The sequence below is a fragment of the Falco peregrinus genome, chromosome 8 (assembly GCF_023634155.1).
Source record: "Falco peregrinus isolate bFalPer1 chromosome 8, bFalPer1.pri, whole genome shotgun sequence".
Taxonomy (NCBI): Eukaryota; Metazoa; Chordata; class Aves; order Falconiformes; family Falconidae; genus Falco; species Falco peregrinus.
In genome coordinates this window covers 31,137,391-31,150,328 of record NC_073728.1, presented here as the reverse complement: position 1 = coordinate 31,150,328, position 12,938 = coordinate 31,137,391, and the positions used below count along the sequence as shown (strand labels likewise).

The 12,938-nt window shown below is 40.2% G+C and overlaps 1 protein-coding gene across 3 annotated transcripts in view; it reads left to right on the top strand.

The window, feature by feature from the left end:
• HSPBAP1 (HSPB1 associated protein 1) overlaps window positions 1-12,938 on the top strand; it is a 38,112-nt gene that overhangs the window by 10,330 nt on the left and 14,844 nt on the right. For 2 of the 3 annotated variants that reach the window (XM_055811472.1, XM_055811471.1), the window contains exons 2-4: window positions 2,521-2,706; window positions 8,256-8,440; window positions 12,603-12,739. In XM_055811472.1, coding sequence (XP_055667447.1) covers window positions 2,521-2,706; window positions 8,256-8,440; window positions 12,603-12,739 — 508 coding nt within the window. The remainder of the gene's footprint in view (window positions 1-2,520; window positions 2,707-8,255; window positions 8,441-12,602; window positions 12,740-12,938) is intronic. The other variant, XM_055811473.1, reaches the window with a different exon arrangement.

Below are 12,938 nucleotides of genomic sequence, written 5' to 3'. Positions count from 1 at the left end.
TTTAGTCTTAACTGTGGTTTTTTGTTTGGCGTTGATACAAACTCTCCCAGTAGCTTTAGCTCTGAGCTTCCTACTGTATATTCACTGTGGTGGAAACCACACCTTTCGAAAGCACAATATGTATGTGGAAATCACATGAGAAAGCCACACCACATCAACAGTTGGCTTCAGTGAGCCTTCCTGTCTCTCCGAGTAAAATTTCTGCTTTTAGCTCATCCCAACTGTTGACTGACATTACAGGAGAAAACTGAAGCTTTTGCAATAAACTCACCTCTACAAAATCCTCCAAAAAAGTGCCACCAATTTCTTGCATTTCTTTGGATTTACATCCTCTAAAAATAATTAAATGTAGTGCCATTAAAACAAGAACAATTGAGTAGTCAAAAAGACAGCCGTGGGGTGATAAATTTAGCTTAAGCAGGTATAATTTCATTTTTATGAATTGGAAAATCTGAAAGGTATGTAAGGCCAGCCAGCTCCTGCATCGTGAAAGCTGCCTCTGTATGAGACTATAATCGCACGGAATAAAGACAGAAGTTTTATAAACGCCATGCAAGTGTTCGGATCTGGACCGAGTCTTGCCTTAGGCTTTGAACAGCATCACTGTGAAAAAACGTGCTGAGCTTTAACCTCTTACCATGTGTAAAGCCAGCTCCTGGTGGCTGCCCCAGCACGTGCCGTTGTGTCTGCAGATGGCCTTCCTGCCTTCTCTGGACTTGCTCTCGCTAGGTATACTAACCTATTGCTCAGGAACCCCCAGAGATCCCTTTCTAGGGGTAGGGAAGACCATATGGTAAGACATACGGTCCCTGTGAGGCCTCCTTATGTCCTGGTTGTGCAAGTTGCTGGAGCGTGAGACTGAAGTCCAAGTGTCATAGATATCTCTGTGTCACAGCAACACCATCCTGTCAAGTGTTGCTCTGCATATGAGAGGAGACATGGAAAACAAACCAAACCCCAAACTCCCTCCTATCATCTGCCTTAAAAAAAGGAAGCCATTTAAAAATTTTATGTTCTATGAAGAAACAAATATTGGAGGTCTTTCGTTTTAAAGCTTCAAGGTGGAGTTTTCATGAGTGAAAGGAGAGAGGGATTTAGTTTCCCTGAAAGTCCTTGGGAGATGGGACCCCTCGACTGTAGGAAGCCCCGATGCTGATACCTCCCACTGAATTTGTGTGAAGACAGCAACTTAATTCAGAAAACTAAAAAGTACAGCTATGCTGGAGTATAAACTCTGTCAAAAGGGGAACTCAGAAAAGATACCAAAGACATACGGCATACAGCATGCACAGAGCTCCTCTTATTCCTGCCATTCACACTTCAGCATTCATATATTTTAAACTGTTATGTTTTAAACAGTCCTAAAGACCTTGTTCCTGCTTGGTTCTCTTCTGTGTTTCCCCCAGCTGGCTCCGCAGGGCTGCCCTGTGTCTGGCTGGTTCTCCACTACCTGTCCCACCAGCCACACACAGGAAGGAGTGAGAGGCAGCATCAGCACCCAGCAGTACAGGGAATATTCTTGCCCTGCATTTATTTAACCCGTCGCGCATATCAGGCTATAATTTGACCCCTAAATAGAGTGAGTGAAATGGTTGGTTTGTTTTAAATGAGCAGCTAGGAGTCATGGGGAACCATACCTATCGATTCAGTATGTTAAATCTTAGGCAATATACAGACACAAATTATGGATGAGTTAACTTCAATAGTGGTTAAAATAATGAATGGATTTTTTTATGATCCAGAGTTGTAGTCCACTGCTTCAGCTCTATGGAGCTGTTACGTTGTTGTTTTTTTTTTAAGATCGGGTTTTCCTTCTCAATATGTCCCTAAAGAAAAGTAGTTCTGAAAGTGCTGAGTTTATTCAAGGTTGCCAGCATTTCAGCTTGACAGTTTCAGTGGGGCATATAAATCTCTAAACAGCAAAGGAGTAAATGGAAATCTTGGGTTAGTTTAGTTCTTGGATTGGCACAATTTCCTTTTTCTAAAATTCTGTAGATGAAAAGAAATTTTAAAACACTTTAAAAATACCTGTTGTTTTGGTTATGCTGCTATTCCTTGTTTAAATCGAATGCATAGGAGCCTGGTTTGCTATCTCTGACAGTGCACTATGCTTCTTGGAAAGAATCCCATGCAGAAAGACTGTTACTCATAAAATTTATGTTCTCTAAGCTCTGGACATTATTTGTAAGGTTTTTTTATTGTTAGCCTAATTCTAAATAGTTTTGCTACAGCGCTTTATTGCCTATAAGCTACAAGTGAAAATTATAAGCACACACATATTTTTATTTTTATTTTTACATTTTGTGTGCTAATACACTGCTTTAAACCTTAATTCAGTGTAAGAATGTTCTTTCAGCATTTGCAATAGAAGTCTGACTTTAAAAAATCTACAAATGCAATAAAAAGATAAACCATAAATGAAGGTGTTCTTAATGTTTCCTGTGCTGTGGGAGATGGGAGGTAACGCTTAATATATCATAAATCATCTGTCTAAGCTGTTGGTTTACTTTCTTTACATAGGTGAAGATGTCAAACCGTTTACTCCTGAGCAAACCAAGGAAATTGTGATGTCTCTACAGCAACCTGCAGTATTCTGTAACATGGTTGACGACTGGCCAGCCCTGCACTGGAATGCAAAGTACCTTTCTGCAGTGTTGGATGGAAAGATAGTCCAGTTTAGGCTAGGGCTGAAGACAGTGGATTTAGGTGAGACTGAGGTGGACAGGCATTACATGTCACAACTCTCTTTTTTAGGTTCTTCAATCATCTGCCTCTCTGTTGTCACTGTTTACTCTCTAATGTATTGCTTTTAGCCGCATGCTTTGTTTTTAGAACATGGGATTTTGGGCAATAGTGGAACTCTCTCTTTCTTGCATGTTTATTCTCAGTAGGAAGCCTGGTGGGTAACACGTGTAAGAATCAAGTGTCTCAGTTCTCTTTCCTTGCTTTGTAGCATGTGTTTGGTCCTGGTCTTATACATGATTCAGTTGTTCACATGAGCTGAGCTTCCATATCCACAAACCTGAGTGCATTAAAGCATTAGCCAATTAACCAGTCTATCTTGGGGTATTTTTATCTGTAAAATGGTGATAATTCTCACTTTCCTCCAGAGGTTTTGTAAGGCTGTAGTGTTGTCAGTAATTTAAGGTCTTGTGATGAAAGATGCTGTAGTATAAAGCATTAAGAAAATCACTCAACACCAGTAAAATAATTTCAATCTAACCCTCCAAATTCACTCAGACATCTAGGAACACACCACGGGATAAAGACAATTTTTGCATTCAATTTTAAATACTACAACTTCATTTTTGTCTGTACCACACAATATAAGTCATAGTCAATCCATGGACAGAGAGAGTTTCATACCAGGGAGGGAAGACACAGGAAATGTGCTCCAGGGTGGCGATCTGCTAGCCATTTTAAGAGGTTCTGCATTGCTTTATTCATGCCCTGTACATCCTTCGCCCTCCTAACCACATACCAAAATACATTTTGCTGCGCACTTTCTCCCTTTTGCCTAAAGTATCTTATCTCCCTTCAGTCTCTTTTTTTCACTAGGCTAGACAAACCCAGTTCTTATAAAGTGTTCAGTATAAGTCATGTTTTTTTAGACCCCACGTAGCTATTCTTTCTGTACTCTTCCAACCTTCTTAGGTTGGACTACCTCTTTCTTAGAATGTAGGGTCCGCACAAAGACTCCAGATGAGGGTCTGCCAGTTCCTATGTAAGTGGTAGCATTACATCACATGATCTAACTTAACAACACTGTCAAATTTGCTTTCTTCACAGCGTCATGACCAAATTATTTCATGTTCAATTAGTGCAAGAGCAGTGATGAAAGCGAAAGAAGTGTTAGAGGGAAAATGCGTGGCATTTTAGGATTTCAGAGCATGTTACCAGCATGGATTAATGATTCCTGTGCCATTTCTGGGAAAACAGATGTTACATACTCACTTTCTACAGATGGGATAACTGAGGTGTAGAATTAATATGTTGATACACGTCTTCACAGCCATAGTTCAGTGAGGTATCAGCCAGTTCTTGCACTACATGTAAAAGGCATCCCATTGCCAATAGGGAAGACATTGTATGTATGTGACATTTCCTTGATAACTTGTTAATACATCTCAGTTTTAATACACAAGGGTTACCAGGTAAAATGATAGTTTTGATGCTACTCTCCATTAATTAGTAGGTGCTTTTTGAGAGCCAAACGGGTATGCCAACTGGGAAAGTTTCTGATGAGACTGATGGAGTGTTATGTAGGAAAGTGATGGACTGATGCTACCAACCAAGTAGACAAGAATCATCACGTAACTATAGTCACTAGGAATATAGAGTGGATTTAAACTGACATTTGTATCTTGAAGTTACACCTATCTGTATCTTGTTTTTTCCTAAAGGCATCAACCCCTAGGCAGCAATCATTTTGTCTCCAGGATCCTCCATTATATGTGAATATGAGCTAGAAATGTCTTCAGGAAGATGGGTCGAACCTTCAGGGGTTGTATTATATCTGAATAAGACCTATGATGCTATAAAAGATTTGCATTGTAAGGATATATTAGTGAAGACATTAGCCAAGCCATCTCAGAGTCTGAAATAATTTCATTTCATGTACCGCTGTCATTTGGAAAATGGTTGATCTCACTCTTGTATGCTTAACATTGTTTTTCCACAAGGGCCTCTCTTTGTTATCACTGTTCGTGGTAACTTTCCAAGATGAAACAGAGGCAGTGATGTGGTTAGAGAAAGCAACAGGAGAATACAAGTAAAAATGCATTGATCTCTCTAAATATTCCTCCCATGTTTACAATAGATTAATTGCCTTAAGACTAGATGGGACCACTCCTGCCACTGAGCTGGAAACATGTACAAGAAAGAAACTTTCTGCTTGTAGGTATATTTTAGTGTCACTCTGAAATGGCTGTTTCAGAGTTTCTGAGATTATTTAAGCCATGAGGTTTATCCGGAAGATTCAAAACTATTTGAGACCTCTTACTATGACGACTTTTTTATCTTTCTTTAGTGCCACATCTGCAGCCTGGATGGGGATTCCCAAACTGAAGGTTCTGTAATACAAAGAAGTGAGAACTGTAAATAGGGCAACTTGGTGGGAGCTGCTTGGATGTTGTATTTGCTTTTCTTGTTAAGGAGCTTCCTGAAGCGTATGGATGTGGAAGGCACACACACTTGAAACAGAAAACATAGCAGCTAGCAGTATTATTTGTGTGAATTATTTTTACCTACCTAAGTTTGTGTGTGTGATAGTATTCTGTCTGATTACACAAGTTAAACAGTATGTGGCTGTAAGAGGGGAAAAAATACAATCGGGGGATTAAGCATTGACAGAGATAAGATACCTCCAGAGAGAGTACCAGCATTCATTACAAGAACAATGAAGTTGCTATTAATCAGGAAATCCCTACCCATCTAGTTCCAGCCATGCTAGAAGATTTATTTTTCTGAGGTGGGATAAAGGGTGGGCAGCAACTACAGAAGTTGTGTTTCTGGCAGAGAAAATGCAGCGTTCTAGCCCATCTATCTGATGGCCACCTGGAGCACACCAGCAATTACAAAGGGAGAAGAAAGCTTACACAAAACTGACTTCCATATGCAGATGTTTCTTAACTTTGACCATTTTCTCTGGTTGTGTAGTAAAATGAATAAACAATGAGTTTACTGTCAAGAAGCTGGAGAGAACAAGAGGTTGTCATGCTGATCAGTTACGAGTCACAAGATCTCTGGAGGAAATTCCTCTTAGAGATGCTGGGTAGAGCTGATGCTGTCAGATATGCAGTTGGATAGAAAAGGGCTGCAACCTGGACATGTGCCCAAGAGGTTTTGCCACTAAGGGCAGCAAAAGAATTGAAGCCTCTGAGGTTTGATATAGAGAGGGACTGCAAAGGTGGCTATAGACTTAGCAGCTGAACAGGAGGCTGAAAATACAATATAAATACCAAACACTGAATAAATGTCACATAAAGCTGAGCTTTGGAGTTGGATGTGGATGGCCGGTTCTGTGGTTTGTGAGCGTGCCTGTGCTTTGTTATAGTATTAAGTGGCTATTCCTTTCTTGGATTACTCATTTAAATAATTTTAATTCCCCAGCAGCTCTAAATGAACATTTGGTTTTCTTTTAAATTTAAAAAAGTGGATGAGACATTTCACTTGCATTCTTACTGGAGCTTTAAGGTATTTTCTAAGGCTATTATCTTTTTTTCCTACACTTCCCTTAGTATACATTGGAAACACTGTCCTTCTGAGTAGAACAGAATTTGGCATCTGTTGGGACCAGGCCTTAACTGAGGAGGGAAGCTGTTTCCTCCAAAAAGCACTTCTTTCCTCTCTCCCTCCTGCTGGCTTCAATCTGTGGCATTAGGTGGGGGAGAGGAGGTCTGTCATGCCTTCAGATACCATGTCACCAGACAGCACTGGTAACTTACTTTAGACTTGCATCGTTTAATCTACAATTTATCAATTATAAAACCCTGTCGGCTTTTAGTCATGAAGTATTAGCAAACTGGTTAATTATGTTCTTGCTTTTAGCTGCCCAGTGCTAACATTTTCACCCTAGTTGCAGTCTATAAATCTAAGCAATCTGTCTAGATTGCCAAAACACATTTTTTATTATTATTTTTTTTCCATAAGCACCCACACTTTGGTACCGAACAAGTTCTAAATTAAACCAAGAACCCTGCTCTGAGGAGACGGTATCCTAGAAGGTAGTCTTGTCATTCATAGTTGTTTTTTTTTAAAGGAAGCTCGGAGTGAAATACACTGTGAGGTAGAAAGAGCATATTTCTTGCCTTTAAAACACTTGGTCCCAAGTTATCTTGGAAAATAGGCAGTGTCCTAAGCACTCTTTGTTCTCATCAAAATAATGCACATATTGAGCCGCCTGTGTCTTTTATCTAATTTTTCCATCAGACCATCAGTAAAATGATGTGCATTGTGTTAATGACTGGGTATCAGGAGAGGGCATTGGAGTGCAACACAGACAGGAATCAGGTGTAGGGGTTTTGGTTATTGCAGGTGATGTATATGTTTTGTATCCAGTTCTTAGGTAGGGAGCCCTTCTACTGCACAGACCCAGGTTGTGGATTGCTGAATAGTGGGGCTTATCTGACATTTTTAGTTAATGAATTTGATCATGAGGGGAAGGAAAACCACTACCTAGGCTTCTACAATGGAAAATGGCAAAATGATAGTGATAAAGGTTTGTAAAAGCTCTGCTCCCGCCCAAAGGGAGTAAGAACAAATGTGTGAGACTCTATGGGAATTGCTGTGATAACAGAACAGGAGTGGTAAAGGACGAAGAGCTGCTGCTACACACCAGCGAAAGGATCCCATTTCTGAGCAGCTCCATGCAAGTTACACAAGGTTAAATTGCAGCTCTGTCATTGTCAGTCATGCAGGCTGCAGTCATTTTTCCCCAGTAGTAGTTATAGTAATATCTTTTTTTTTTTTGACATTGGACAAGTCTCTTTGAAGTTGGCACAATTAGTGTCTGTGGGAAATGAAGATCTCTGATAAACCACAATTAAAGTATGCTGTGATGAGGGTTATCTTGCAGGCCTTCCAGGTGACCTGACCTTGAGCTGAAAGGCTGTATCAGTCAGCCTGACCAAAGCACGACGGGAGCAAAACACCGCTGGTAAATACCTTTTATGCCTGCCAAGGAACATCGCAATATGCTTTTGTCGGTCTCAAATGAAAAATAAGGACACACAGCATTTCAGATGGATCATTGGCATGCAGGTGGCTCCATAATTCCCTTTCTACGCATTACCGTGCCGATTTGGTTATTGCTTTAGGGCAGGGGAAAGGTGAACGTGTCCATCTTCATAAATCCACAGAGGCAAAGCAAAGGGTACACAAACACTTGTGTGCATATTTGCAGTTCACACTTAAGAAGGGAGATGAGGCAAAGGACAGGCTCTCAGTTTAGAGAACTCAGGCTTATTATTGAGTTACTGTGCTGAAGGATGCCTTGCACGTGAAGAGCAGTAACTGTTGGTGTGCTTTTACTTCAGAAAGTTGAAGGTAACAGCCATTTACTTAAACCTTAATGAAAAAACAATTGTCTCAAATTTTGATCATGAGTTAGGTGATGAGAACCATTTAATTGACTAGAGTCAAGCCACCTAGTCCCACTTCGTATCTTGTGTTGCATTTAACCAGAGCTGAGAAGGAAACTACTGGTTCTGTGTTCAGTGCTCACATAATATTTGGCTTTTCTTTTGTTTCTCTAGTTCCTCAATTTGAAACCAGGTGTAACTACGTGAAGGCGACACTTGAAGAGTTTTTGGCTTGGAGTTGTGGGCAGCCTTCTTCTCTCTCTGGACCATTCAGTTGTTACGAGTACTCCAAATACTGGGCTTATGCTGACTACAAATACATCGCCAGGATATTTGAACACAAGCCAGAATTTTTCCAGGTAAAGCATTAATATTATTTCTTCCTAATTTAACCATTGCACATTATCTAATGTAACTTCTGAAACCTCTGCTGCTATCCTCTGTCTGCTCCTTTGGCCATTTATTTTTAAATTTTGAAATAAAAACTATTGGTTCTCAGGCTAACGGGGAACTAGTACCAAATGACAGCCATCTAAAATTCTGGGTCTCCTTGTATGCTTAGAAACAACACCACAAGTGACAGAAACAACTACCAGATTGGCAGCACTCCCTTTCCCATTTAGCCCAGCATTGCTCTGTGACTGGGCAGGCTTGGGGAGCACCAAGTCAGTCATGCATGTGACCTCTGCAGCTGAACACCTTCCCTGCACCTCCGCTGGAACTGTGCACGTGAGGTGGGAATGGAGTGTGGAGGTGACAGGCAGCTGGCAGGCCTGGCATGCTGCAAACCTGAGACCCTGCTGCTGCCCCAGATCCACATTGTACCCAAGTGGTACCGAAATTAAGAGTTCCACTCAACAGAGAGGATTTGCTGGCATGTCACTTGTCACGACAAGGCTGTAACATGGTTTCACTGCGTGTCTACCTTGTGGCTCATTTTCTCAAGTAGCACAGTTCCTTCCCTTGATATCTTTAACGGTTTGCAAGGAGGAGTGATTCTGAGTCTGTGGGATTATTACACCTTGATTGTCTGTGAAGGCAGTAAAATACATGAAGTAACGTGTCCACTGAAGTACATAATCTATGGTTATTTCATACATACATAATCTATGGTTATTTCCAAATGCAGGTATTAGGACACCTACCTTGGATATTTTCTTTTACTTTCTCCACATCTGTCTGCTATTTCAATGTATTGGTTCATCTACATTCCCGATACTTGCAGGTTGTAAGAGGGCAAAATTAAGGATAGCTATGCAAAAGGTGCATTTTTTCAAAAGATATAAAGAATAGTAAATGAAGCCTTACTCATTTCTATACTTTCAAATCTGAAGATGGAATGATAATTTGTTGCAAACGCTTTATCCCTGGGATGACAGAGAGTATGAACTAATAAGCCCCCTCAAATTAATTATTTCCTCAGAAAGCACTTCCCATGCTCATTATATGTATTTTATTCTTTTATACCAGTAATATTAGTAATTTTCAGTGCTCACTCTTCTTACAGACCATCTCCTGTCCTGTTCTGTGGGTTGGAATGTGAGGTTTGGGCAGAGACACTATCTTACCTTTCTTTTTTCTCCCTTCCTAAGCACACTGAAACACAGCCAGGTTCACATGAACTTGGGCTGCACAACTGCTATACTGGGCCATGTTTTTTGAACTAAGTTGGGAGCTCCAGAGATGTTACAGGCTTCCCCAGATCTTGGAGTGACTTCCTCTGTCTGTGGTCCTGCCTTGGTCTTCCTCTCTTTCTGCCTTGACAAACCGCATTTTCCTGTGTTTTATGGCACAAGATAATAGCAGCTCAGAAGACCTGAACAGCCTGCTGTTTCATTCGGTCAGTAAAAACACACTTGAAGGAAACAGCCTTTTTGCTACCTCCTCTCCTCCTTGCCCCAACTCGAGAGTGAAATGGAGGTGCCAGGAGTTCCATTTCTGTGCAGGTGTCATGCCACAACCTCATCACCTGACCTATAACAAGCAGCAGATTGTACTGCAGTTTTAGAATAGACACATGTAATGGTTATGCCATGGATTTTTTTTTTTTAAAGCAGAATCTGGGAAGGAAAAAATTGATGGTGTTATGCAAGCAAATATGGTGTATGTCATCTGCCAGTTTCACAGGCATGGGAGTGAAATGCATCCATCAGTTCCAAAATCATATGGCTTTTGAAATACTGCTATACAATTTATACCAGCCAAAAGAGTTCTTTGTAGAAATTCTCTTCCATTCTTGTGTGAATTTGATGATAACCCCTTTTTTTCTTTTTAGATTTTATTTAGATTTACGTAAGGTAATTTGAAGGGGAAAAGAAGGCCAACTGCACTGTAATTTATAGTGATTAATAGGGCCATTTAGAAGTTGTTTGAAATTTAGATTGCACTGTTTATCATTTACAGTTGTGTGGGCTAAGGTAATGATTCCATTAGTCTAATCTATGAGCAGTATCTAGCATCTTAAATTTTTTGTTCAGTTGATATTTCATTACAGAATTTGAGATATAAATCAGAAGCAAGATACATGCGTGAAGTTTAAATAGAAATGAGACCTTTTAAAGTGACATACGGGTACAGATTAACTTCATTATAAGCAGCAAATGAAATAAATATAATTCACAAGTAATGTGCCATCTGTTATGGTTGGAACACCTTTTAGTGCATTTCTTCTTACTGTGGCTTTTTATTGTAGAAAAGGAACCCACTGTGACAAGATTTCGGTAATCCTACCAGTTCCTTTTCAGTTCGTTGGTTAAAAACCATTTTACCCATAATCGCTTCAACTATTTACTACAGCTGCAGCATTTTCAAAAAGTTCTTTTAAATCTAATATTGATTATGTGTGCTTTCTTTGCACTTAAATTGTAACAAAATACAAAAACTATTTAGGTGTGAGATTAAAGTGTAGAGATGGTGTTACGCTTAACTTTATCACTGAAATAGTTGTATTGGATTTTAAATTTTATGGCTGCTGAAATCTATAGGAGCAACTTTTTCTTTTTGATTTTTTGCTGCCTTTGACAAATGTTTATATTAAACTTCTACATTTTTTTCAAATTATATCTTTCAAATCAATAACTCTGAAATTCAAAATCTTTAGCAACACCTAATTTTTGGGAAGGCTATCACTCATTTTGAGGGTTTCCTGATACAGACTCATGGTGAAGTCATCCTTATAATAATGCCTAGCTGTACTTTTCCTCATCCATAGATCTTAAAAAAAGATTGTCGTCCACTTGTCTGCGAGCAGCTAGCTTACATACTTAAATTAGGAGGCTAGACTCCTATTTTCTCTTTATAGACAGTGGAAAAAGAGAGGCTTTTCCAAGGTGTGATTGAGAGTGCTTTGACAAGAGCAGGAGCCAAGCTTAAATTAGTTCCTAAAGTTAGGTGATGTGAATGACCCCAAAGTGCTTTACTGAAGCAGAACAAATACTGTTATTTTCCTTTTCAAGATGGGAAAAACAAAGCTCAGAGATGAAGTGATTTGCCCGAGACCATCAGGAAGCCAGGAATTGCATGTCTGTTTCCTAAAGCTCAGTCTGGGGCTGCAGCCAAAAGGCACCAGAGTCTCTGGCCAGTATACTTCAAGTGCTTTCCAATAAACAAATGATCAGGCCCTGCAGGTGGCAGGGTAAGTTATAGAAACATAGGAAAGCTTTATCCAAGCTATACAGAGCCATCTTGAAAAACCCTCCAACGATCTGAAAAATATGTGACTGTGACTGTGCCTCGTTCCAGCTGTCATACCCAAGAGATTGCTTGTGGGAGGATTAATGGACTGGAAAGCTCCAGGATCATGTTCATAACACATGCATACCTGTTCTGCCCTTCCTCACCATGTAATCAAGTTGTTTTAAGTTCACTGCCTGTGCAGTTGCAAAGGCAGAAGAAGAATGTGTCAATAAAATAATAAGAAGCTTAAAAAACCCAAGCGTACCACTGGGTCAGAGAGGGCTAAAGTCGGCATTTCCAGAATACATGGAGAAAGCTGAGGCAGGAGCAAAGAGAGAGCAAATATGCCACATGGATTATCAAATTGGTTTGAAAAGGGAATAGGGATTTTTCCTTCCTTCCTTTCATTCTTTTTTTAAATGCCATATATCAGAATTTTTCTAGAAGCAGTGCTGAGCTTGGGTGGATGGGTAAGCATGGAGAAAGGAAAACAAAAGTGAAATGAGGGAAAAGGCGCCATATGTGGTCACAAGCAGTTGGGCAGTCCTTCTGTAGAGCAAACGGGTACCTTGAGTTATGTGAAAGACTGGGGTGAGAACTGGAGACAGATCTGGGAGGCTGTGTAGTCAGACGGAGACAGAAGAAAGCAGAAGAAATGCTATGAGAGAGGAGAATTTTGGAGGAAGGGGCACAGGCCATGCATGCAGGAACCCCATGAAGGAGCAGCAGCAGCAGTGGATAAAGAGCGACTGAGCAGTGGAGGGAGAAGACAAGAGACTCAGAGAACTGAGAGTAAGATGTGGATCAGTTCAACAGCTAACATAAATAACCTTCTCCTTGCTGTAGGATATAAGGTGGTCTGACTTTGGTTTCCCTGGAAGAAGTGGAAAAGAGAGCACACTGTGGATTGGTTCTGAAGGAGCAAACACCCCCTGCCATTTGGACTCCTACGGCTGCAACTTAGTGTTGCAAGTACAGGGAAGGTAACAGCTGCATATACATACAACAAATACAGGGGAAAGTTATACTGGGCTATAACATTAGTTTTGGACTCTTGAGTGTTAATTCTAGATCCTGATTATTTTAGTTTTCTTGAAGAGCATCAAAACTGTTCTATAGGAAATGGCAGAACTTCAGGGGGTTGGAGTTTGACTGGGTCATGGACGTAACGCAATTTTATTT